At 35.6% G+C, this 24,814-nt stretch overlaps 1 protein-coding gene across 2 annotated transcripts in view; it reads right to left on the reverse strand.

The window, feature by feature from the left end:
- The window catches only part of CUL3 (cullin 3), a 97,354-nt gene that overhangs the window by 31,753 nt on the left and 40,787 nt on the right, over window positions 1-24,814 (reverse strand). For both annotated transcript variants that reach the window (XM_065880239.1, XM_065880240.1), the window contains 4 exons: window positions 22,604-22,717; window positions 6,989-7,149; window positions 5,864-5,978; window positions 3,523-3,751 (listed from right to left, as the gene is read on the reverse strand). In XM_065880239.1, coding sequence (XP_065736311.1) covers window positions 3,523-3,751; window positions 5,864-5,978; window positions 6,989-7,149; window positions 22,604-22,717 — 619 coding nt within the window. The remainder of the gene's footprint in view (window positions 1-3,522; window positions 3,752-5,863; window positions 5,979-6,988; window positions 7,150-22,603; window positions 22,718-24,814) is intronic.

Below are 24,814 nucleotides of genomic sequence, written 5' to 3' on the forward strand. Positions count from 1 at the left end.
TAATTAGAAGGAAAACTCTGGACTCTATTTTTTACAAGATTAAAATGTGGAGTTAAAATACTGCTTTTCCATACGTCTAATGTATCTACGAAATAAGAATTTACTGGGAGGCTATAGTGTCAAAACTTTACAATGATATAAAAAGGCTTTATGATTGAGAACTTTTAAATATGGAGTTAAGTACAGCAGTTTCTAGATCAGTAGCTGGAAAACTGTTTTCTGTAAAGCACCAGAGAGTAAATATTTTAAACTTGTAGACCATATGGTCTCTTTTATAACTACTCGATTTTGCCATTGTTGCCATAAAGAAGCTGCAGATAATACATAAATGAATGGGCATGACTGTGTTCCAATAAAACTTGATTTATGGACACTGAGATCTAAAACTTATATAATTTTCATGTGTAATGAAATATTACTCTTTTGATTTTTTTTTTTTTTTCAAGCAAACTGATAGTGGGCCAGATTTGGCAGACAGGCTATAATTTGCCCACCCTGGTCTACATTTATAAGAGCAACTCAGATCTTAAGACTGAAGTTGTATGTATTTTAAAGATACCTGGACACAAGTTTTACAAAAAAGGCTTCAAAATTTGTTTCAATGACTTTCAAAAGCAAATTTCATTAAAAAGTGCTTCCATCAATAATATATGTCCAAAATAATCTACACACAGCAAATCTGACAGTTTCTCACATTTGTTATAAATTACAACCAAGTTTCCCATGTTAAAAACAAATATTACAAACAATAATTTATGAACATATATACTACAGTAAACTTGGCATATCAAATACCTCATGACAAAATAGTTTCCAACTTTGTCTACTTTGTTCCTACGTTGTTACAGTTTTGCTTAGTCACATGTATATTTAACAGTATGTAAATTAATACAATTTCATTATATGTAATTCACTGTATATAAATAAATGTATGGCTTAGTGGAGAATGTGAAAGAGAAAATGAAAAATATGCATCATTCAAAAATTAAATATCATTATTTCTGTATACACTTCATAAAACAATAAAATGATACCATTCAAACTTAATTTCATAATGTTATCTGCATTTAATTATCAATCCAACTCATCCTCCATTCATGGTGGGAAAAAACTTTTTCACTTTCTGATTTATGAGATATTTGGTTTCATAATGGTGAAGCTGTGTCTCTGACATATTCTTGACATACTGCTCATGAGCAGGGCCTAGCATAATTAAAGATACTCTGCAATTAGGTTTCTAGTGGAAAAGGAAAACTGAATCCATGATTTTAAAATTTAATTTAGAATCACAGAAAGCTGCTTATTTGTGGAGAACATTAAGTACTAAATAGAAACTATGGTAAGTGGCTATTCTGATACTCCATTATTTATGCACTTATTAAGCACTTGCCATGTATTAGGTATACTTAATGCCTTTAACACAAGTCTCCATGCAGGTTACAGTTACTATAATTCAGGTATGCTCAACAACCTCCCCATCAAACATTTCCTAGCCTCTAATCTCCAAGCGCATTTCATCTCCCCTCCTCAATAATCCCCACCCAAGGTGACTAAGAAAGCATTAACTCAATAACTAAACAGTACATTAGAAAATTCAGGGCTTCCCTGGTGGCGCAGTGGTTAAGAATCCGCCTGCCAGTGCAGGGGACACCCTGGAGCCCTGGTTCGGGAAGATCCCACATGCCGTGGAGCAACTAAGGCCATGCGCCACAACTACTGAGCCCGCGTGCCTAGTGCCCGTGCTCCACAACAAGAGAAGCCACCGCAATGAGAAGCCCGCGCACCGCAACGAAGAGTAGCCCCCGCTCACCGCAACTAGAGAAAGCCTGCGCACAACAACAAAGACCCAACGCAGACAAAAATAAATAAATAAAATTTTTTTAAAAAAAAGGATAGATTCTCATTTTAAGTAAAGGAAAATGCTTTTCATAAAGTCCTATCTGCCAGGGATCACTATGATCAGGGTCATCAAACTATGGTCCATGAACCAACTACAGCCCGCTGCTTGTTTTTGTACACCTCACAAACTAAGAATGGTTTTCACATTTTTAAATGTTTGAAAAATAAAAATCAAAGTTTTATAGGAACACAGTCAAGTTTAATTCGTTTGTGTTATTGCCTGTGCCTACATTCTCACTATTACAGCAGAGATGAGTAGCTTACTGTCTGGTCCAAGCATCTAAAATATTTATTATCTGGCCTTTTACAAAAAAAGCTTGCCAATCCCTGACAGACCATAGGCATCCAGGAGTAGCTTATTTTAGAAAACATGACAAACATCTTTAAAAATCATTTTTGTTTTGCTTTTATAAAAAAGGTTTACCAGAAGGGTCTTTTAAGAAGTAACTTTCTCTAGTTTAATAAAAACAATAAATTTACATACAACTTTTTAGGAACTTAGCACATATATAGAAATATAACCATTTGAAAACACAAGGCAAAGATTCCACTAGAGAAAGAATGGAACAACCTCTCTGCTTACCATCTTTGTTTTCCCTCCTCTTTTAAATTATTAACTTAAAAATTTTTTTTCCCATTCCCTACCTATGTCATGACCCAACAGGCAATATGCATTTATTTTATAAGAAATACATGGCTAAAATATTGCTAAGACTTCATCTAAGAGTACCAAATTTGTTTATTTTTAAGTACCATATCAGTGACTTATCCAGTCATAGTTCTAAAGAAAATCTTCAGAAATTGAGGAGGACAACATGACTATTCTTTACAATTTCTCCTAGGGTACTTGTTACAAAATAACATTTTAGGAAAATCAGGTAAATAGCCAAGAAGAGTAAATGTTACAGTTACCTCCAAAATGTTTACTTTTAAGCAATTCTCCTTTCTCCTCTTTCATTCTATAACAAGATATCCAATCTACTAATTTATCTAAATATGTCAACATGGAAGACACATATTTTTGCATTTTTGGTACCCTTACCACAACTCCCGAAGAAATGCTTACAAAAATTTTAAGATTGGAACTTCAGGTTGTAAAAGAATCACAAAAACTACAGGAGAGTGTGTGGGAAAGAAGAGTCTAACACCCTGGTATAGAAATATAAAGTACAGGAATAGGCGAGGATCATTGACCTTATAAATAATATTAACCTTCTTTTTTTTTAAGTTCTTTTATTTTCTCCTCTATTTTTTTTTTCTCCCCTTTGGTGCACCGTGTGGCTTGTGGGATCTTAGTTCCCCAACCAGGGATCGAACCTGTGCCCCCTGCAGTAGAAGTGCGGGGTCTTAACCACTGGACCGCCAGGGAAGTCCCTAAACTTACCTTTTGGGTTAAGAAAAACAAAAAGTGAGGAGACTTAAGATGAAAGAAAAAAAGCCACTTGATTCACCAGGAATATCTAAAATCCTCATTAATATGTGTAAAGTAACAACAGTGATAAATTAATGACAAACACCACAACTTCTTGAAAATTGACATTCATAAACTACAATAGGAAAAAAAATACTGAGAACCTGGTAGAACTGTAAGAATTTAATTATTTTTCAACTGCTAACACTTACCTTCTGTTTTTCCGTTTTTCAACATATGTACTAGCCCCGAATTCTCCATTTCTACTATAGTTTTCATGTGCTTGGAAATGAGTTCCCTCTCAACCACCTTTACAATTGGCTCTTCAGTTGATTTGTCAAGGCAGTGCATCACTCGTTCTATTTCTTCATTAATTCTAGCTTCTACTTTCTTTATATATACTGAAGCACTGTTTTCTGCTAAAAATTTCTGGCTTTCCATCTGCAAATAAGAAGCATGATTTTTTTTTTTAAAAACACAGAAGCAAAATGTGCTTCTGCTTTTAACTGGGTTTCTACAGTTTCTCATAAACCAAACTAAATATCCCAAGCACTATTAACATTTTATATACTGTCTTATTATATATATTCATATAGTCCGAATTATACCCTTTAAAGCATTACTTACATAAGACTTAATTAATATATTATCCTTAAGCAGCGTTTTTCAGACTTTGCCAGTGTATTCCAAATAGCAGAAAAAGTAAGCACACGCCAGTGAAGATCAAAAGTATAGAATGAAGCATCTGACCCCAAGTGAGAGTGGGAAATTCTTCTTTGATTTGTTTTATTGTAAAATTATGCCTAAAAAGATTCATCATGTTTATCATACAGTTTTGCTGGCATATTGGTAGTTACTAAAGTCCTCCTGCCACCCCACTCCCGCTCTCAAAGGAATATATATAAAGTTTGAGAAATAGAGCTTTTGAGTTACTATTAATCTTGTCTTCTAACACCAGCCTTAGAGAAATTCCAGTAAATTTTAAATGTTGGCTCAACTGACTTCAATCTCATAGTAAAATTAACAAATATACCTAAGAATTACATAAAAGATGTATTAATATAAATTATGTACAAAATTTAATAACATTTCCCATTCTCTTAATAAAAAGTAGTTTATACCAAATGTACAATGGATGGCTAGTGGGAAGCTGCCGCATAGCACAGGGAGCTCAGCTCGATGCTCTGTGACCACCTAGAGGGGTGGGATAGGGAGGGTGGGAGGGAGGCTCAAGAGGGAGGGGATATGGGGATATATGTATACATATAGCTGATTCACTTTGTTGTACAACAGAAACTAACACAACATTGTAAAGCAATTATACTCCAATAAAGATGTTAAAAAAAAAAGCAGTTTAAAATAATCAAGTTTCTAAGAATAAACATTAACACACCAAACAAAAATCTTGGTGAGACTGTCACTTCACTGTCAAAACTGTATTTTATATATACACACAGATATATCCATATGCCACTGTACCACACTTTGGGATCCTGACAATTAATCATCTACTGGTATTTCTATACTGCAATGAAGGTAATCAAAACAAATGCAAACGTCAAAAACGTTGCCAGAAATATCTAGAAGTAGTTGCTGTGTTACCAGAAAATAAAGCCTGTTTCCTACATTATAAAATTAATAGTTCATGAAGTATGGTCCAGGCTCACCAGTACAGGCCACACAAAGCTTTCTGATGGCTACAGGTTGATTTCTGAAAAGCGGCCTGGGGGTTATGCCAGTCTGAAGGACACCAAAACCCACCGAGTCTACTTCTATACTCATCTGATGGCTTCTACGAATGACGCACTGTAGAGCTATTGTAACGTTCTATTCATTTAGTTCTTTAAAAGGTTATTACTAAAGTTGACCAGTAAAGTCTACTTTAGCAACACTACAAAGCTCCTACTATAAATTGCTCAGATAGTTGAGGCTTTCAGGAAGAATGCCTGATTATCATGACCTTATAAATATTGTCTTATCATTTGTCATAGTACTCAGTAATTGTTATTATCATTTCATTACAAAATAGTACCGGTTTAGCTTTACTTTCAGCAACGTAGTTGATTCGGAGTTGTACATACTGCTGCAAATTTTTATCAACTGTAATTACTGACTTTTAATTTCCTAATCAACAGCTCTTAAGACATATATATGCCTTATGGGATCATGCATATATCTATATTTATTTTACTAGCAACTTATATTACCAAAAAGCCTGAACAGTGGAACTTCATTGGTGATGTACTGCCTGTGAATCTATGGTAAATAATTAGTAACATATAAATATAATAAAATTTAAGGTTATTTCTAAGTTTATATGTTTTATACATATAATTTTTTAAAAATCACGTAAGTCCAACCTCTTCGACTTATTTTCAGACAGTTCCTTCACTGGAATGTGAGACTGTGGGGTAGGTGTGCTGAAGGGTGTAATTTGCACCTTCTTCCCCAAAGGGCCTCAGTACAAAGAGGTTAAAATGCTTAAATTACTAACTATATTCGGTAATTTTAAGAACATCTTAAAAGAGTATTTATTTATATCTCACTGATTACCTGAAAAAACTCTGCAGACATTTCCAAAAAAGGAGCCTCAAAATCTTCTTCATAGACTGATCGTCCTTCGAGACCTAAAATCATTAACATCTGGCAAGCATTTCTTATTGCGCCTCTGTCAAAAGAAGTTAAACCACTTGATAATAAAAACACATTAAAGATTCATGTAAAAGATGCAGCAGAAGTAGCTAGAAAGACTTTCAGAGCAAGTTTTTTTAACCAAAGTGACCAATCTCCCATAAGCAACTAATTTATAACATAAGGATTTAGAGTAATTTTAATTGGAAAGCGTATCTTGACTGCACAGCTATGTATCTCAAGTTGTTCTCATGCTGTTGTAACTTAGGATTTTTCAAGAAAATATGTTTAAAATGACTAAATATTCCTGCGTATTTAAAAGCGCAAAAAGAATAAACAGCCTATCAGGAAGCAGGGAGGAGAGAGGGAGTCTACAGCACTTGACATGGGTACAACGCACAGTTACTCCTAGGCAATATAATTTTTTTGCACCAAATGGCTTTTGGGCAATCCTGACCAAGCACCAAAGCTGAAATAAAAAGAACTTTACAAGTCTTCCTCTAACAGCTGCTTTGAATACAAAGAAGCAAAGAAAGCAGGCTTGCATGTTTCAAGCCACTCTGGCTGCAGTGTCACAAAAATGGCACTGCAACAATGTTTGGGGGGTGGAATATGACATAACAAAAGGGGTACAAGAGTTCTTAGTCATTTTAGACTATGTTCAACATTTTTTTCTTCAGAGACCTTAAAAATAAATCCTAGCCAAAAGCCCTTTTAAAGAAGAAAAAAATATTATCAAATAGCAAAAAACAAAACAAAAAAACCAGCATAAAAAAAATACATAAAAAATCAAAAAGACTAATAGCTGATTTGCTTTTTAAAAGTATATTCAATAAAAGCTTAGGATAGTTTCTTCTAAAAATAAATGTGTGCTTTTTAGTTACAATCTAGCTAACTTTGTTAACTGTGATATAAGGTTTTTGAGTATTTTCATAATATGCTGGACAATCAAACTTTAATTTACGTTAATAAAATTAAGACAGTGAATCGGTTCTCAAGATATAACCACTAAAAACCAAAAGCCAAAGAGTAAAAAGATTATTATACCGGTCTACAACTTCTCCTTTCCGCTCTCTGGCAATCATATCCAACAGCGTTTGTCGTAGGTGATCCCTAATACACCCGTAACGTACAACTTGATCTCGAAAAATAATTAATCCCAAATTGTAGACATTCTCCACATTATTTTGTTGTACGTACACACGGTCCTGCAGTTAAAACAAAATCATAATATAAACATTAGTACAACTCTTGCGAACATAAAAATAATCCTCGAGTTACAATAATAAAGGAAATAAAATTCCAAAAGTGGTCAATTTTGCAGGTGAGAAACACTTCAAGCAACATGGAATTTTCTAGTACCTCCCAAGTTATATAAAAGTTATATATAGTAAGTCCTTACAATTTACAATTGCTACTGAAACAATGGCTATAGGCGGTTGCCCATTTACCCTAAGAAAAAGGGAGGAAAAAAGCAAGCACCCCACCCAGGGAGAGAGGCAAGTCAGCAGAAAGCAGAGGAGAAAGGTAGACAGCAAGGCAGGCAGAACTTCCTTTCTCCCAAAGCCATACCATGCACAAATATGGTTCTTATTTTCTTAAATACTGTACCTGAAGATCATATTCTTTAAGTAAAATTGAGAGCTGAATGAAATACAGATGCATGTGACTTAAGCTGATTGTTTACTGGTAAATGTTAAAAGGTTCTAATGCTTATAACAGAGCAGCATTCAGTATTACATAATTAAAACACCCCTAGCTACTGCCGTTTCAGATTATTTACTGGTAGTCATCTAACTTTCAAGTTCTTACCAACATGATTACTGGTGTCTCACTTAATAGAGTACAGATAATCCAGAATTATTGGCCATAAAAGTCATATTTTGTGAAATATTTTAAAATCCGTATTTACACCAAAATACAAAATAAAACTACTGTTCTTAATTCACAAAAGAATTAGTAACAGAATTCCTTTCTGTTCTTAACCAGGATCTCTCCGGGCTTTGGCGGGTCTGTGAACTTCTCAAAATTTTTAAATTATTGTGTGTTTGTTCATACGTAAGTATTTTGGAAAGAGTCCGTCCGTAGCTTTCACCAGATTCTTAAAGGCATTTGTAATCCAAAAACAGTAAGACTCACTGCAAACTGTGATCTCTGAACTTTTAAAGGAACACTGTTAATACAAGCAACACCAAATAGAATACAAGGTAAACATGAACAGAAGTTCTACCATATTAGTATTAAATGGTTTTGATCACCTTTCTAGCCAATTTTTACTAAATTCTCCATGAGTAGCACTCTCTTCACAGACACTATCCTCCAACTTTCATTCATCTCACACAATGGTACATACCTAATGCTACAAGGAAAGCTGCTCTTTTATTAGCATTGTTGGTGCTCACTTTCTACATTTTATATCACATTTTTCAAATCCTGACAGCAACTTCAGTTAAGTTCAAAATTTTCATTGATGACTTCTTCAATAAATTCTTGAATTTCATACTTCTTTCCTCAAGATCTTAAATTCTGAGTTTTGCCCTGACCGCATCCCTCCTCCTTTCTGATGGCCTCACTGTTTTCTATGTACTGAAGTTACTCTTTACTCTCATGACCTTCAGCTCCAACACTCCCCACCCTCCACTACCATACTGATTCTGGCTTACTTTTCAGCATAAAACAAAACACATTCAATAAAACTGGCATAAATCTAATAATTTACAAAGCAATGAGAAAATAATCACTCCAATTACTGAGTAAATTATTTATAAATTTGATTTTTACAATTTTGATTATAAATTTCTATGGTACAGATTCTGTACCAAATACAGAATCACTCTTACCCAATGCAATCAAAACCAGTAACTAGCTAGCTGACGTGGTAAAAGAGGAAAAATATTAAACACACACACACCACACCAGCACCTTAAACATTTTAATTTAAAACATATAAGCATTCACTGAGATAAAGACTTTTTCTTTGAACATGAGTCCTATGATTAGAAGTCAATGCTGTCTTTCTCACATATACCCATACATCATAAATATCTAGTCTGTCTACTTTCAGTCTCATTAAGATGGCTAATGACCAGAGACAACTGTGAAGCAATGTAAATGGCCTTCTAGATTTTTACAATTTCCACTCCAGTCTTTTAAATTACAAATTACCCAATATTTAGTGATTTGCCTTTGTCAAGTCTTTCCAAAACATTCAATCTAGTTTGCCAAATAACAAATTTTATTGTTTTTCGCATTTTTATTGACTTACACAATATAAAATGATGTAACAACAAGAAGTACAACTAGCATAAACAGGCCTGAAAACAAATACAACTGACTCTCAGTAAGCAAAGCTCAACTGACAAGAGCAAAACAGAGAAGATACACTGAAAAGTAGTGGAACAGCACTGAGAGAACTTTGTATCCATCAGGCTGTTTCACAGCTAGAACAGAAAGTACTGTTAATTCGGGCAGGTACTGTTAAGTTTCAACTGTACGATATGCCTCTGTGACATTCAGCACATCTTGTGGGGGATATATAACATCACATACATATGATATAAGCAAACTTAACATATGTCTACTAAGACACTAACCTCTTTCTTAGGAAACCAAATGTTCTTAATTTAAGCTAAGAGAGATGTCAAAGAACCAAGTCAGATTTTATTGTTTTTGGTGAAAGGCAAATACTTTTAAGAATTACAGAACAAAAGACACATGCTATGTAATCTTCAGAGTAAACTAAGAGTGTTAAAGTGAAAATTTTTTAACGTTTTCCCCTTTTGGCTTTATTGCAGTTATATGCCGTAAAATTCACTCATTTTAAGAGCATGGTTCAATAATTTACAGTAAATTTCTATACTGTGTAGTCATTGCCACAATCCAGTTCTAGAATATACTTCCATCACTCAAAAAAAGAAAGAAATAGTAAAAAAGAAAAGAGATCCCCCCAGCCCTTCCACAGTCAATCTCCACTTCCAGCACCTCTGCTTTCTCTCTATATACATTTCCTTTCCTGGACATTTCATATAAGTGGAATCATAGAACATGTAATCTTTTGTGTCTGATTTTTCATCAAGCGTAAAGTTGCTAAGGTTCATTAATATAACATATATTAGTATTTCATTCCTTTTTTTGGGCTGAAGTATTCCATTGTACTGGTTATGCCACATTTAGCTTATCCATTTATCAGCTGATGGATATTTGGGGCTGCTTCCAGTCTACTATGAGTAATGTTGATATGAACACTTGGGTACAATCTTCTTGTTGGACGTATGCTTTCATTTCTCTTGGATGGATTTCTATGCGTAGAAGTACTATTGAGCTATATGAAAATTGCCAAATTGTTTGTTTTCTAAAGTGGACATGTCAGTTATAGAATTCTTCGTATTACCTCTGGCTCTACCATTAACTGGTGGTGTGACCCTGAGTAAGCCATTTACCCACTCCGGTCCTGGGTAACATAAAGGGCTGGTAAAGACAGTCTCTAAAACTCTGATTTCCTTTGAAGCTTAACTCTCTGATCAAAAATTAACGTATACTAGGGATCAAGACACGTTTCAATATTACTCCTTCCCTTTCTGTTATCAGTCTCCCCTGGCCTGGGTACTCTCTTCTCAATCCTAAACACAGCGATGCTATCACTACCAAAGCAGGTGAGTCTATAACCGTATTGGCCTATAATATCTGCTATCTTAAGCCCTGTGGCAAAAAGACAGAAAGAGAGCCAGGTGCAGCTGATGAGTTCTTCAGGCGTAATGCATACAGGAGAGAACAATGTTTCAGACTAAAAGAAGCCAGGTATGATGGGAACACATGGTTGGAGCATTTGAGCAACGCATAGAAAATTTACATCCATGGAGGATGACTGGGGATAAGGGAAGTACAGATGTTGTAGGATAAAAGCCAAACTCTTGTCTTTTAATGTGAGACTGTCAAGGTGTATAATGATTATAATTAAATGACATAATATTAAGAAAAGCCATTAACCCTGAAATATGATTACAGATACCAGAGAGCTAATAAATAGAGAAGGGAAAACCTGCAAACATGAGTACAGCTACTTAAATGAGTAATACCAAATAGTCATTTATATTGTCTGGTACATATGATTAATTACCATCAAGTAAAATAAAAGCTATACATACATACACCTGAGTGCTTACGTGTGCGTACATTAAACGAATGCAGGCACACATCCACAATAAACTTGTGATCTGCACATGATTATTAAAATATTTGCTGAATGAACATGCTAAATCTTCTGTTTACTGTTTATCAGCACTATCAGAAGGAGTTCAGCCTGTGGGTAGACAACAGCCTTTCATAACAGATTCTAACAGGAATCTCTCTTTGTTAAAAAATAAGTGGTTAATTTTATGTAATACAATATCAATTTAGCTCTAATCATTTAAATCACTGGAGGACTTTTTATTTTGTATACCTTTCTATGTGAATATTTAATGTGACCAAAAGGTAGTTTGTATGAGTCCAACATTAGTCATTTATCTATTGAAGAGAGCTCAGCAGACATAGAAAGCTGGTGGTTGCTTCTATTTGCCTTTTGAAAGCCAAAATACAGGCATTTTAAGTATAAAATGTTCTGAAAAATCCATTTGAAAGCCTCACGTCTGGATCAAACATTAGATTTACTAAAGGGATGTGAGTTTCATAACTACAGAGATAAAATTACATTTAAAATCTCTTTTTATGGTTCCCTCTTGGGAGATGCTATTCCTAGACCAAGCAAATCTTTTCCCCTTAACTGATGGCTTCACCAAGACACCTAATCCACCAAGATACCTAAATATTTAACTAATATATGAGAGATCTAACTCAGCATGCAAAAGTATTCTTAGATGTGTCAAGACACACTATGCGAAAATATAGATTTTATGAAAGCTAAACCTGTGCAAAGTCAAGGAGTGACTGTGTAAGTGGGCTAAAAAGCTTCATGACTCAGGGAGTGGTATTTAAATAAAAATAAAACAACAAAAATTTGATAATGAACCTCAAAAAATAACTCTTACTACTTTATCCACAAGAAATGGTATGGGAAATATTTTTAACCAACAGTCACTGTATCACGAAAAAGCAAACTAGGATAAATGTGTACTGGGCATAGGAATCAATGATGCACCCAAGGAAAGGACAAAATTATAAGCTCTTTCAATATCACTCATATCTAATGTCTCATTTGAACAATGTTTTCTTGTAAGATTAAACAGGTATTTGGGAAGCAAATTCTAAAACTAACCTTTGGGTTACATTCAACTCTGAACACTCAGTACTACAAATATAAATACAATAGTCCTTTGTCTCAATTATTTTTTGAGGGAGCTTGTTATAAAATTTTTGCTTCAAATACCAGCAGTTCAGTACTTTTAATACCACCACTAACGAACTAAGGGCAGTTATGGATTAGTACTCATTTATCTACACTTCCCTGCTTGATCCCACTTATGACCAATGGTAGCTATTTATTTAGGCAAAGACCACTTTTTAAACTGAAGTGAATAGCTCTGAAAGTTGGTTTATCAAGCACACTGTCAAGGAGCTTAATTAAACTTAAATAATTCTTCTTTCACTTTCTTGTCCTCAAGGCAAGAAGATCTATAACTGTTTTCGTTTATGTTTTTTTTAAAAAAAGAGACTAGAAAAGTGGCAAGAGCCCGCATGCTGCAACTATGACCCGGCACAACCAAATAAATAATTAAATAAATTTTTAAAAAATAAAAAAAATTTAAATAAAAGGGTAAATAAATAAATAAAAACAGAATTACCATATGATCTAGCAATTCTACCATCTAGGTTTATACTCAAAAGAGTCAAAAGAAGGGTCTTAAAGAAATATTCATACACCCATGTTCACAGCAGCATTATTCAAAACAGCCAAAGGGTGGAAACAAGCCAAGTGACCACTGACAGATGAATGGATAAGCAAATGTGGTATATCCATACAACTGAATATTATTCAGCCTGAAAAAGAAAGGCAATTTTTAAAATTGATGCAACATTGGTTTATAACATTACATACATTTCACGTGTACAACATTATATTATGACTTCTGTATACACTACAATGTGCTCACCACCAAATGTTTAGTTTCTGTCATCATACAGCCAACCCCCTTTACCCAGCCTGCGCTGCCCCCATCCCCCTTTCCCTCTGGTAACCACTGATCTGTTAAGGAAGGGAATTCAGACTCAGGCTACAACATGGATGAAACTTGAGTTGCAAAAGGACAGATACTCTATGATTCCACTTACATGAGGTAGCTAGAGTGGTCTAATTTGTACAGAAAGTACAGTGGTGGTGACCAGGGGGTGGGGAATGGGGAGTTATCATTTAAAGGGTATCGGGTTTTAGTTTTGCAAGATGAAAATTCTGGAAATGAATGGAGGTGATGGCTGTGCAACAGTATGAATGTACTTAACACCCTGAACTAACTGTACACTTTAAAATGATTAAGATAATAAATTTTATGTTATGTGTGTTTTACAACAATTAAAACAAACGAACAAATACTGTTTAAAAGCATCAAAGAGCACCAAAAGCAACCTGGACTTGCGGGACCCGGATTCTGGAGAAAAGACAAGTATACTGAGAGGAGCCCTACATTCGCCTTCACTCGTTCCCTTGGGTCATTTGTTGTATTTGGAGGACTGGAAAAAGAGGCCAAGCAGAAAGTCACAGGTGGGCTGGCTATCAAGCAGCTAAGACTTATGAGGCAAAAGTCTGAAGAAGAGAGAAATGTAAAGAAGAGCCAGAAATTCTGCAAGCAATTTTCACTGAGATGTTTACTGACACATCACCTAAGCGTGGATGAGACACCAAAACACCAAATAGAAAGCAGCACTGGGAGACTAAAGAGCTGAACAGAGACTGTTGGCAGACTTGCAGCAGAGAGAAACAAAAGCTGGTATCTCAAGGCACAGTAACTGTGAAGAGCAAACCAGTAAACAACTCAGGCTTTTAACTGAGACCCCAGAAGGGGTTATTTCCTGTGCGTAAAAACATGCCCTGGAAAAAAAGGCAAACTGAAAATAGATCAACCTTAACAAAGCCTAAAAGCCAGCTTCAACAAGATCACGGTGATCTTTGATCCTATGAAGGAAAACATCATCATCCAGGGCCTCCACAATTTTTCATACACAATGTTGGAAAAATTACCAGGCCTGTCCCCGCACCAAAACAGAACAAGCACCCCAGGATCCAATGTCTAAAAACTAAGGGGGAAAAGCCTCAGGAAGTCAAAGTATTCCAAGACTCTGATACTATCCAGAAGTGGTTTAAAAAAAAAAACTAATATAAGGTAAACTATAAGTCAAGGATCTATGTTGTAATCTCTAAGGTAATCCCTAAAATAATAATAGTAAAAGTATATATAAATAACAGCTAATGGGGGAAGGGGATAGGATAATAAAGCATACTTGATTCACCTAAAAGGAGGAAAGAAAGCTGAAAAAAATCAAAAGAACAGATTAGACAAACAGGAAAAAAACCAAACAGTAGGATGGCAAAAATAAACCCAAATACATCAGTAATCACATTAAATGTAAATGAATTATATGCTTCAATTTAAAAACAAAGATTATCAGATAGGTTAAAAAGCATGTTGTTACATGGTACTTACAAGTGACACACCTTAAATATAAGGACACAGAAAGGTAGAAAGAAACGGATGAGATGAAGTATGCCATGCAAACATTAATTGTAAGAAAGCTCATATAGTAACACTAGACAAAGTAGTCTTTAAGCAAGAAGTATTACTAGTGATAAAGATATTTCAGAAAAATAAAAAAGTCAATTCAATAGGAAGATAAAACCCTAAATTGATATTCACTTTGTAACAAAACCTCAAAATATATAAACTAAAAGAATAAACAAACAAATCAAATCTGAAGATTTTAATATTTCTTGGTAGTTGATAGAACAAGCAGACAAAAAGTTTAGTAAAGACGTGGAAGATCTGAACTTGATTAGTAAATCTGACTAACTGGTATGTTTACAACACTTTATCCAACAATTGCAGATTGAAAAACTGAAAATAAAAACTTCTCTTCAAAGATACCACTAAGAGAAAAGGCAAGCCCAGAATGGAAGACACTACCTCACAATACATATATTATTTGACAAAGAACATTTATCCAGAACATATAAAGAACTCTCACAAATTACTAAAAAAACAAACCCCAGAAAACCCACATTTTAAAAAAAAATGGGCAAAAAAAATGGTGTAGTTTAATTTATGTTATATATCAAGAAAAGTGTTTCTAAAAAAATTAGAAGAGGACTTTCAAATTAGTTTAAGGCTAATATCCTATTAAGTGGTTAGAATAATTGCTACACTATCTAGTATTTGTGTTGAGTTTCTAAGTGTTCTAATAATGATGGTTTTAAATAACTTCTGATGACAATTAGGTATCTAAAGCCTTAGAAAGTCACTTCTTCAATGAGAATTTTATTATCAAATTCAAAATAAAAAATGAGAAAAGAAACAATACTAAAGATTTCTAATATGTTTGATAACTTATACCTGGATCATTGATAAAATCACTGTTCTTAAATTAGGCTTGGGAAACCAAGATTATCTGCCCAAATGGGATGTCCACATCATAAAACTGCCCAGTGATAGAAGAAACTGGAAAAAGGAACCCAGTTGTTTAGAATATAGTGTCTGATATATAATACACAGTCATTGTATACCTGCTGAATGAATGAATTTATCCACCTAAGCACAAAGGTGAATGAATGTTAGTTCAACTCTGTGTAAATAACTTATCATATATATATATGACATTACATAAAATTATCATACACACACACACGTGTATATATATGGGGAGCAGCCCCTTTATGGACAGAAGTTTCATTTCCTTTCCTACAGCAAGATATGACTGCACCACCACAGGGCCTACCTCTGGCTGAATTAATATTTGCCTCCCTAAACTCAGTCATAGATTGCTACATAATCACTGCACACACACAAAAACAGTTCACAGGGCATAGTAATCAAGGTGTTTATGGCTCTATTAATTTGTTTGAAAGAGGAGCTAAAATGGACGGCAAGGAAGAAATCCTAATTATCAAGCACAATACTCTTAATCTTTACAGTATTTACGATGTTGCCCTAGTTTTATTTTACATAAAGGCCTAGTACCTGGCTTTTGACCTAACCATAAAAAGATGCCAAGGTATTATACTGTCAGTCACAAACGCAAACACTAGAGCACATATGGGGAACCTGTCCTGCACAGACCTTTCTTGCAAAAGCAGTAAGTAAGTATATTGAACAAGCGTGAAGCTTAACAGTCCCAAAGCCACTTGATCCTATTTTCTTCTAAGATGTTATTTTGAAAACAGAGAAAGTACCAAGAAGACTCTTAAGCAACCTACCTATGTTCTTCCAGAATACAGCTATTTTCAAACTTTTCTCAATGTGCAATCTAGAATACAGTAAAGACGTATTTTTTTGGAACTAAAAGTATCAAAATCTACGAGAGAAAAAACAGACTCACAAATTCTGTCATCTCCATGTTCTCATCCTGTCTTCTGATCTCCAAGGACATACAAATCCTTGGTAGCTTCAGCAAACAGCTTACATTATTTCTCTCAACTCTACTCCTTGCCATCTATCACCTTTGGTAACTGCAACTTTCATAATAACGACCAATCTGACGCACTCCTTACAGATGCCTAAATTTTCATCTCCCATCTTATCAGGATTCCCTTCACCCACACATTGATATGGACAAATCTTGAGACTCTTCATAGAAAACATCAGGTGTCCCTGGTATTACAGACCCTCTTTCCTCCCGCCTCTCCTCGGTTACACTTCAACTGCTCCGCATTCTAACTGGAGCTCCAGGTCTACTGATCCCTTACACCTAATACTTCTGTTTCCTGGGACCTTGTGATTCACTTGCCTGCTTATTAAACAGCACAGATCCACGATCAACAATTTTAACAATGCTACTATCTTAGAATTCTTCCCCATACCGAATAAGCCAAATTGTATCAGTAGGTTTTCCTTAGTTTTTGAATATTCTTCTCTGAGACTGCTTAAGTACCTCCGAAAAAAGTATAAATGCTGCTGACTGCCTCCACTATACAAAATTTGTGCCAGCTTACCCTAAATTATCTCCTCACAATTACAGATGATCCACTTAGTTATTTATAGATAGTTGACCCCAGCACAGGGGATATTCCAAACTTCCTCCATGCGTTAGTTTCCTATCACTGCTGAAGAAATTACCACAACTTTAGTACCTTACTTATTCTCTAACAGTTCTACAGTTGAGAAGACTGAAAACAGTTTCACTAGGATAAATCAAGATGTCGACAGGGCTGGTTCTTTCTGGAGGCTCTGAGGGGGAAATCCACTTCCTCGTCTTTTTCAGCTTCCAGTAGCCACCTGTTATTCCCTGGCTATAGCCCCTTTTCCATCTTCAAAGCATTATCACTCCAATCTCTGTCTCTGTCATCATACTGACTTCTCTCACTCTGACCCTCCTGCAACCCTCTTATAAAGACCCTGCACTTCTACTGGGCCCACCAGGATAACCTAGGAAAACATCTCATGATCCTCAACCTAATCACACCTGCAAGGTTCCTTCTGCCATATAAGGTAACAATCCCTAGGTTCCAGAGGTTAGTCATGGGCATATCTGGGGGTCCATTACTCAGTCTACCACACTCCTCAACACCTGACATGCTTCTGTCACCCGTAACTGATGGTCCCACCTTCTACTTTATTAAGGAGACCAAGAGCATCAGAAGAGTTCCTCAGCTTCTTTCCTCTTCACAAAGTTGTTGCTACATTCCACTTCACCTCTTCACCCACCATCCTTGATGACTTCCCATATAGCTCAAAGAAGCAGTGACCCTTCTTTCCTGGGTCAACTCTCCACCCCAGGACTTTGAATTTATAGCCTCTAGTCTTTAAGGATAACCTGCAATAGTACTATACCTTTGTTATTTGTGAAAATGACTGGGAATATAGATAAATTCAAGTAAAAACATGAAAATATCTTTGAAAATAACCAGAGTTTTATGCAGAAAATTCCTCTATTAACCTTCTATTAGCCTACATATCACAATAGTAAATGCTTTCCTATATCTTTTGACATTAATTCTAATTGCTCAAAAGTAACCTACAGAATACCATCCATAAATTTAACTCTCCCTTGATATTGTATTCATTTTATAGTTTAAGCGGGGGAGGGAAATGAACTGAATATAAATATACCTGTGGATTATTTTGATAATTAAAGCGATTATATAACCTATAACACATTTTCTCCATAAAATAATCAGATCTTTCCCCAATCATTTATCTTTTAAACAATTAAAAAATTGAAAAGGAAACTTATACTAAGTAGGCTCAAACCAATCTTAAAAGTTTAACATGTTAACTTTTCTTAAAGAAGAGAATGAATTAAAAATAAGAAACAAAGCAGAGATTACAAACTCCAGCGCCTTCAGGGGCAAAATACATAATGCAAGTCTCAAATGTTAGAAAGGGGTATAGATCACATGTTCCATCTAGAGACATGTACACTTTTCTTTCTGGAACGCTGAACCTGCCAACAACAAAGTGAGTGGGGACAAATTGTGACCAACGGCTGCCTCCACGTAACCTGTGACTGATTCCATCTCCACTTTCAAGAGTCAGTGTGTCCCATGCTATCTATATACACTGAGGCTCACGCAGGGCATTTTAGATACAGACACCTCCTTGTCAGAGAAAAAGTCAGCTAGCTGAGTAGGAGGGAGGTGGGAAGACAGTGTAGCATCTTCTCTCCTCCCTCTGAGCCTGAGATCTAAAGTCCCAACAGTTAGAGCCGGAATTCATAGTAAGGAGAAATCTGTCTAGAAACCTGCACAACTCAGGTGTATGTCTTATCTAGCAGGTAAAGTGATCTGATAAGTCTGATTGAGGGTAAAAATCTTCACAGAAAATAACATAGATGTCAACAGAAAAATTTTTTTGATCTTTGGAAAAGATCATTTATTTATCTTGACTGAAGTACTGGTTACAAAGGAGCATACATGTGTCAAAAATAACTTTATATACTTCAGTTTTGCACGTTTCAATGTATATAAATTTTACCTTAATTTTTAAAAGCACTTATTTAACTAAGCCCAGAATACTACACATAAAAAGGAAACATAAAGAGAATGAAGGATGAAAGAAGTCTACCTTATAGAACATGAACCTTATAGAACCTTATCAACACTTAAATTTCTTTCTGCATCTATAATTGCATATTTTAATAAGCATTTTGAAAAAAAGCATGATATATTTTTAAAAATGTGTATATTAATTCAAAGATGTATGTGAGTGCCTTGTTTGTGCAGGGAGTTGTGCTAGGTGTTGGAGACACAGTGGTGACACAGACATCCCCCCCAATAAAGTTCAGTCTAGTGAGGAAACGAGGCACTAAACAGTTGTTAATAATGATAAATGCTACAAAAGGAGTACCGAATACAGTGAGAGCAGCTGGTGCCAGTGTGCAGTACACAGCATGAGTCAGGGAAAGCTTACCAGAAATTTAAGCTAAGACTTGAAGGATAAGGAGGAAAAAAAATCACATAAAGGGAGGAAACATTCTGGAAACATATCCAGACAGAAGACGTGTGAAAATCCCGAGATGAGAGAGAAGGACTTCAGCAGGGCAGTAACATAATCATGTGCTTTACAGTAATAATTCTAGAGCAATATGAAAAAGAGAATAGAGAGGAGCACAGTGAATGCTATATGACTAGTTACTAAGAAATGAAGGTGCTTTGGTCTTAGGTACTAGATATGAAAACAGAGAAATTTCAGGTTCTAGAAATACATGATGTAGGGAGAGAGGGAGAAGAAACTAACAAGAATAATTCCCAGTTTTCTGTCACGATCAGATGGAATGACACCGATTATGAGCTCATTTGGAAACGCGAAGTTTGAAGTACCTCTCAGACAATGAAGGGAGCCACCAACTAGATAAATGAATTTACGAGTCTGAAGTTCAGAGAATGAGGCTGGAGACATAATGGGGGAATCACCTGAACAGAGGCACAACAGAGAGCTAAGGTAAGCAAATAACAGGTACCAGGAGAAGGAAGCCTAGGACTAAGCCCCAAGAATGCCACCCTTTTAAAGGGCAGAGGAGAAGGAAGAGTGACTGAGAAGAAACAGAAAGGCAGGAGGCACACCAAGGGAGTGTTTGGTCACAGAAACTAAGAACCCAACGTGTTAGAAGACGAAAAGGTAGTCAACTGTGCCAATGCTGCTGGAAAAGTCAAGGAGCGTGAGGATTAGCAGTGAGCTGTGCTGTCAGAGATGCGCAGGCGCGGTGATCCTAGTAAGAGCGAGAATGAATAGAAGAGTTGAGATAGAAGCGTGACTAAAACATATTCAAAATGAATAAAAGATGAGAAAGAAGAGATAGCAAGTGTCAACATTTCCTATGAGACATTTAGCTGTGCATGGCAATGAGAGACCCTGGGAAGCAGTGCAGGGGTCCAACCGAAAATGTAGTGGGATTTTATTTTGAGGATGCCAGTGACCTGAATGTGTCTAATGCTGATGAGTAAGACCAGTAAAAAGGCAGAACCTGAAAATAATTCTGTTTTTTGACAAAGCAGAAAGAAATGAGATTCTTAGCACAAGTGAAGAAATGGCATTTGATAGGTGAGGAAACACTGCCCTCCATTAAAATGGGAGGGAAAAAGAGAAACACAAAAGGGAAGAAAATATAGGGAAACCTGTAGATTCAGAGGCAAGAGATGAACCCAGCTTCCACCTGATGCTTTCTCCTTCTCTCTGAGAGGCAGAGGGCAAGACTGTTTATTAAGAGTAAGGGGACCAGCAGGATAGCTGGAGGTTTGAAGAGAAATAACTCTTTCAAAGTGGTGGAATGAGCTGAATAGAGAAAGAGTGAGACTACTGAGCAGTGTGGAGGGCTGACTAGAGGTTTGTGAAAATGCCACAAATAGTGGCACTGAGCTACCCTGTGTGAGGTTCCCCAAGTGGGGTTTCTACCAGCAGAAGCCCAGGAAAGGCAAGTTGCTGGGTTTATCTAGGGTTGTGGTACTACCAGCTGGGTTTGATGAAAAGATGATGGGAAATATTAATACTAGTTAATTTTTACTGAGCACATTACTACAGTCCAGGCCATACAGGTGCTTCATATGAAAGGTTCCTTTAAGCCTCATGGCCACTCTACCCAATTAGCACAATATTATTTTCATTTTATAAATGAGGAAGCTGAGGAATGATAATCAGTTCCTTGACTATGGTCACATAACAGCCAGGATTCAAGGTCTGAGATTTCATTTTGGCCCCCAACCAACAAAAAAAGTGGTATGTGTGTGTGCTGAAATAAAACAGAAATTTAAAAAATAGCATGGTATAAAAAGTATATAATTTTAAAATACTCCTTTTATCAACAGAGTGATGGACCATGAAATCACAAGTAATTTTCTATCTCAGTGTTTGTGTTGGAATTTAAAGACTCACCAAATCCAAAACTTAAAGAGGACAGCAGTAAGTTAACTTATTTCACATTTAAATCCCAGACATTATATGTTTTCACATGCTATCACATTTACCTCAAAATGTCAACATAAAATGAATCTATACCCTGAAGAGGAAAATGAGGTTCAGAAAGGCTAAATAACTTGTTAAACGTTTTATCAAAACCCTGAAAAATGAAGTAGCTTCTCCTTGACCCTCTTGCCACTAAGTCCTATAAAACCTGGGCTAATAGGCCTGACTGAATTCACTCAGCGGAACAAAAACTTTACAGCTGTTTGCTCTCCTTGGAAATTCTTTCCAAACACTGCTTTATTCTACCAAGTAAAAGAAACCAGGACATGCTCTCACCATTACACTAATAATCAAAACTAAAGAAACTGAAAATAAAAATTCGAAAAGCAGAGAGTAAAATCTGAAGTAAGTTACTGGGCTTGATGATTTTGCAGACACAATAATTAAGCTTGATGAATCTTAATAATCATTCTAAAGTTAAAAAAACCTGAGCGTTTAATCTCCTTGAAAGCTATTAAACAGCCTACCTCAGGTCCATGTTTTCCAAATTGTTTTAATGAACAAGATATTTTTCTTGAATGATAATAAAACAGTAATACTAGGTGAAAAAGGCAATACATATCTGAAGAATTTATATATACACTGCAAGGACTTACAGTCCTTGTAAGACTGGGAGAGATTTATTATTAGGAGTGGTAGATGGCAGCTATTACAAAAATATTTGTATTAATATGACATCCCCTGTAACTGAGAATATAAGGACATTAGGGTTTAAAAACTTGCAAGAGAATGAATATTTCATCTCTCATGTTGTCACTCAATCACCCTTACTCAAGAAGAGACAGACTTTTCAGTATTTCACATATTGAAGCATAAGTGCTAGATATTTAGAAAAATATTAAATCTTTCCCTTTCAGTTTTCCATTCTAATCATTAAGTTTAGGAGCAACTAAGATTTTACTCATATAAGCTAAGGTTGGCCCTTATGAAGGAAATAGTATTTAAAAAAAAAAAGAAAAGAAAAATGCTTTCCACACTGAGTTGTACCATCCAAATAAATGTGACAGAAAAAAGACAGTGTTTTGAAATGCTTAACCTAAAGGAAAAACAACAAAGCTCTACTTACCATATACATTAGTATGTCTCTAATCATCACCATAGCTGTCTGATGATCGTTCCAAGCTTGATTTAGTGTTTGAAGAAAGTTGTTATTCAATGAATTAAGTACATCTTCTCGCACCTATTAACAGAAAACTTCATTAGTTTCTTTATACACAAGCACGCGCGCACTCATATGTATACATGCACATATCTGTTCAACAAAACAATGAAGTGGAATCTTCGATTTTAGAACAAAGAAACATGTTACAGACCAGTAGAAATATTTTAAGCTATAATACAACCTATATACAGATAACTAACAAATGTGTTTTGTATAGTCCAGACCCTTCTCTTGACCTCCAGATTCATAAAGCAACCTCTTGGGCATTTCTCAACCCGCCAATGACTTAACCTCACTGTCAGCATAAAATCCTAAATACTTGATAAAGGAACCACAAAGGCCCCACAGAACTGGCCCCAGGCTATTGCTCCAATTAAATTTCCTACTACGCTTCCCCTCCCCCATCTTTGAAGAATGGTCGAAAACACTGATTTTGCAGTCAAACTACCTGGGCTTGAATCCCAGCTCGCCGACTAGCTGTGCAACCTTGGGTAAAGTATTTAATCCCTGTGCTTCAGTTTCCTCAAATCTGAAATAGTATCCATTTTATAGGATGGTTTTAAGGACTGAATTACCACTAGTAATACAGGTAGAACAGTGTCTGGCACTCAGTAAACACTCAGTGAGCATAAACCATTAACTTAATGCACTACAGCTACCATGGAGCTGCATACAGCAAATGTGCTCTGCCATCTCCTCTGTGCTGGTTCACATACCTCACTCTCTGCCTTTTTTTCTGCACAAGTTTCACCTCCACAAAAAGGTCTTCCCTGACATCCTATTTCAATAACATCTATCTCTATTCCTTTACCCTACACTTTATTTTTCCTCAAGTACTCATCACTAATTACTAGTATATTACATATTTGTTTATTATTTCTCCTACTAAAATGTAAGCTCCACAGTAGCAGGGAGTCTTGTCTTTTCCATGTGTACCTTCCACATCTAGAACAGTGCCTGGCATATAAAAGACCCTTTATTTCATCCCCACACTCCAATACCATGATCCACGTCCAACAAGGTAAGCTCTTTCAGGATATCTGCCTTTGCACATAAAGTTCCTTTCAGTCTGAAATGCCTTCCTAATGCAATCCTGATAAGAATTCAGGAATTTCACAGTCCACAAGCATACTGACACCTTCTCCAATAGGAGGTTACTGACCACTACTTCTTCCTGCTACGCTATCAGTCCAACTGAAAGATTATTTGACCAGGAAATAGAACCTAGACTCTGGTTCTAGCTTTGTCATGAAAAAGTAGTGTGTCTGTCCTCCAAGTTCCTACAACACTTTGGGACTATACTGCCAAATCCAATCAATCCTCCATGGTCTAGCTCAACTCTCAATAACTCCAGCTTAAAGAGACATCTTCTATCTCTAAACATTCTTTACCATAGAAAATCTGCAGTAGTGGTTCAACTTTTTCAGGTTGGGGAGAATCTGAAGTCATGATGTTCTCTGAGAAACAAATTATTTAATATGTGTGTTGAGATATAAACCCAAATTATACATACATGTAAATAAAATGTCACTGTGTATTAGAACTAGAATAAAGTGGTTCGAAGTGCCAAAGATTAAAAAAAAAATACACAAAACACATTACTCTCAACCCACAGGAGAGTAAGCTGAAGTTGTGAAAACTATGTATTTTCTTATTTATAGAGGAAAAGAAGTCAATGAGAGATTTTAGTGATGGGACAATAAATCTATTCTACTAAGCATACAGTATGAAAACCACTAGCCTACACCACATAATTCAGAATTTTATTACATAATCTTTTGTTCACAGACTCAGCTCCTTGACTTCAAATATATCACCCAGAGATTACTCCATAAATATGCCGACTACATCAAAAGTGATAAACATCCATGTCAGTTAGTTGACAGTACTGTGTTAAACACTTTCATGCAAAGTGGTAATATACCAATTATTTCAACTCATTAAGTCTACCACTCATCATATGCAAGTTCCAAAGGTAGCTAACGCTAAAAACAAAAACACAGCAAGTTGAAAATGTACCTATTTACAAAATTCTTCAACCTTCATATTCTTTCACTGAACCACTAAACTTTGAGTAGCAATTAAATCAAAATCATGACACTACTAGAGAAACTG

Source organism: Phocoena phocoena, chromosome 7 (genome assembly GCF_963924675.1).
Source record: "Phocoena phocoena chromosome 7, mPhoPho1.1, whole genome shotgun sequence".
Classification (NCBI taxonomy): domain Eukaryota; kingdom Metazoa; phylum Chordata; class Mammalia; order Artiodactyla; family Phocoenidae; genus Phocoena; species Phocoena phocoena.